The sequence below is a fragment of the Lolium perenne genome, chromosome 7 (assembly GCF_019359855.2).
Source record: "Lolium perenne isolate Kyuss_39 chromosome 7, Kyuss_2.0, whole genome shotgun sequence".
NCBI classification, from domain to species: Eukaryota; Viridiplantae; Streptophyta; class Magnoliopsida; order Poales; family Poaceae; genus Lolium; species Lolium perenne.
The window spans coordinates 201,018,307-201,020,251 of record NC_067250.2 but is presented as its reverse complement, the minus strand read 5'-3'; the positions used below and the strand labels follow the sequence as shown (position 1 = coordinate 201,020,251).

The window sequence follows — 1,945 nt, the reverse complement described above, 5'->3', positions numbered from 1 at the left end:
AAGAAGAAGGCGAAACATTGGAAGGAGCAGAAGATGGAGTATAGTTATCAAATATCAACTGAAAAATAAACAAGACAACATCAAATAACAAGCAAAGATAGAAGTCTTCATTAATCTCTTGGAATAATTACAAGGGCATTACAGTGGAGTTAAGAAAGTACGTGTCGCCAAATGACTACTTTGGCGACAGAAGCAAAAGAAACAGAAGAAAAACAGAGGCATGCAACTAGACCTCCGGCCTCGAGGAGCTAGGAGTTGAAGCTGGCTTGATCCCCGCATACGCCAAGATCTTCTTCGCGTTGGGCTTGGCCGCCTTGATCGGCGACCTCCATCTTGATCGCTCTATCCGATCGGTGTCGCCAACCTTCATCCAATCAAGCGTCTGTTGGCTGTCGCAACCAGGGCAACAGTACTCTCGACAAAGAACCTTCATATTCTCTGACGCATCTTCAATCCCAGGTCTTCCGAAGCATTAAACATCTTGGCGAGGTTAAGGAAAGTTGCGGGTTCTTCTTTCTTCGGAAAGAAATAAGGGAACAACGCTGACAATCCTGCATTAGCATTTGCCACGCCTTCACGAATTTCGCGCCCGTGAAACTCCAGAAGAGAAAGTGCGTCAAGGAGAGGATCGTTGACAGGATTATCCAGATCAAAATCCTGGTTTGTTTGGGCTGCCACACGAGACAAGACATCAGTCAAACAACCAAGAAACAGGAAGTGCAGTAAAATAAAAGGGATTGATAATATTACTCAGAGTACGTCGACTTTGCGACTTCAAACGCTTGAGGATTCCTTCGTCACGAGAAGCTTGTGCAGCTTTGAGCTCATCCAAGGCAGTTGTCGCATCCTCAAGTTTCTTCTGCAGTTCCTCGACACCAGCAGCTTTCGCCTTAGCTTCATCAGCTTCGACCTTGGCTTTGCTAGCAGCGAGTTCGGCTTTCTTGCGAGCCGCCTCACTTTGCTCAAGTTTTTGAGCCAGTGCGTCGGCGCGTTCGTTAGCCTCTGCAAATTTCTCTGTCGAGATATGGAAAAAAGAGAGAAGAAAGATCAAAAAATCGCGGCAAGCAACAGGAGTGACAAATTAAGGAAAAACGACAAGTATGACAGTCGTTACCTTCGGCTCTATTAGCATATTCACGGTACCCAATAAATTGGGAACCGATGCGGAGAAGATCCTTGATCATAGGCTGTTCAACGTGAACACAGTAAGAGAAACATCGGCATAAAAAAAAGAGAGGGGAAGAAATAAAATAAAGAAAATATAGATGTCGACAAACTTACATCATCTAGGAGCGGGGGCGACGAACTGCCCAACTGAGGGGCAGGATCAACAATCTTTTCAACCCGTGCCCTTTTTGGTGGAGGGGCACGGGGGCTCGAAGGAGTAGATGTATCAACATTTTGTTGAGGAGGCGACGATTCCTCCCCTTCAACTGGTTTTTCTGAAATTACTAAAGTATGTGATGTGCTCGTTCGAGTAGCCACATCTAAAGTTGGAGTTTCTTCATCATCACTGTGACAAAATAGTGGCAGCATAAAAAGCAAGGCAAAATAAAATTCTTCAAATAAAAAAGGAAAAGAGCAAGGAACCTACGAGCTGATGATACTCTCGATGTATGGATCATAAGCTGCTTTTCGAGGTGCAGGAGCAGTTTCTTCGGGTTTCGAGGTCCCGGAATCTTCGGCATTGCTCCTTCTCCTTTTGCTCTTCGGAGAAACAGCAGGAGGAGGAGATTGTGCTGATGTTGTATCTTCAGAGGCAGCATCCTTCTCAGTAGATCCCGCAGATTTTCGAGAATCTGCGGGTTCATTCACAAAAGAGGGGGTCTCCTGGTTGACATCATCGACAACGGCTCTTTCTTCGACCTCTCCATCCTCAGGAAGAGGAGGAAGGGAAGCCATAGTAGGATGATTCTACAAAGAAATAGTGACAAAAGAGAATAAG

General features: G+C 45.5%; 1 protein-coding gene across 1 annotated transcript; it reads right to left on the bottom strand.

The window, feature by feature from the left end:
• Positions 1-429: 429 nt before the first annotated feature.
• Positions 430-1,419, bottom strand: LOC139833814 (uncharacterized). Its single transcript, XM_071824163.1, has 4 exons — positions 1,282-1,419; positions 1,115-1,187; positions 751-1,014; positions 430-671 (listed from the first exon to the last, which is right to left on the bottom strand). The coding sequence occupies exons 2-4, from the start codon at positions 1,182-1,184 to the stop codon at positions 430-432; spliced, it is 576 nt and encodes a 191-aa protein (XP_071680264.1). The 5' UTR covers positions 1,185-1,187; positions 1,282-1,419.
• Positions 1,420-1,945: the final 526 nt, after the last annotated feature.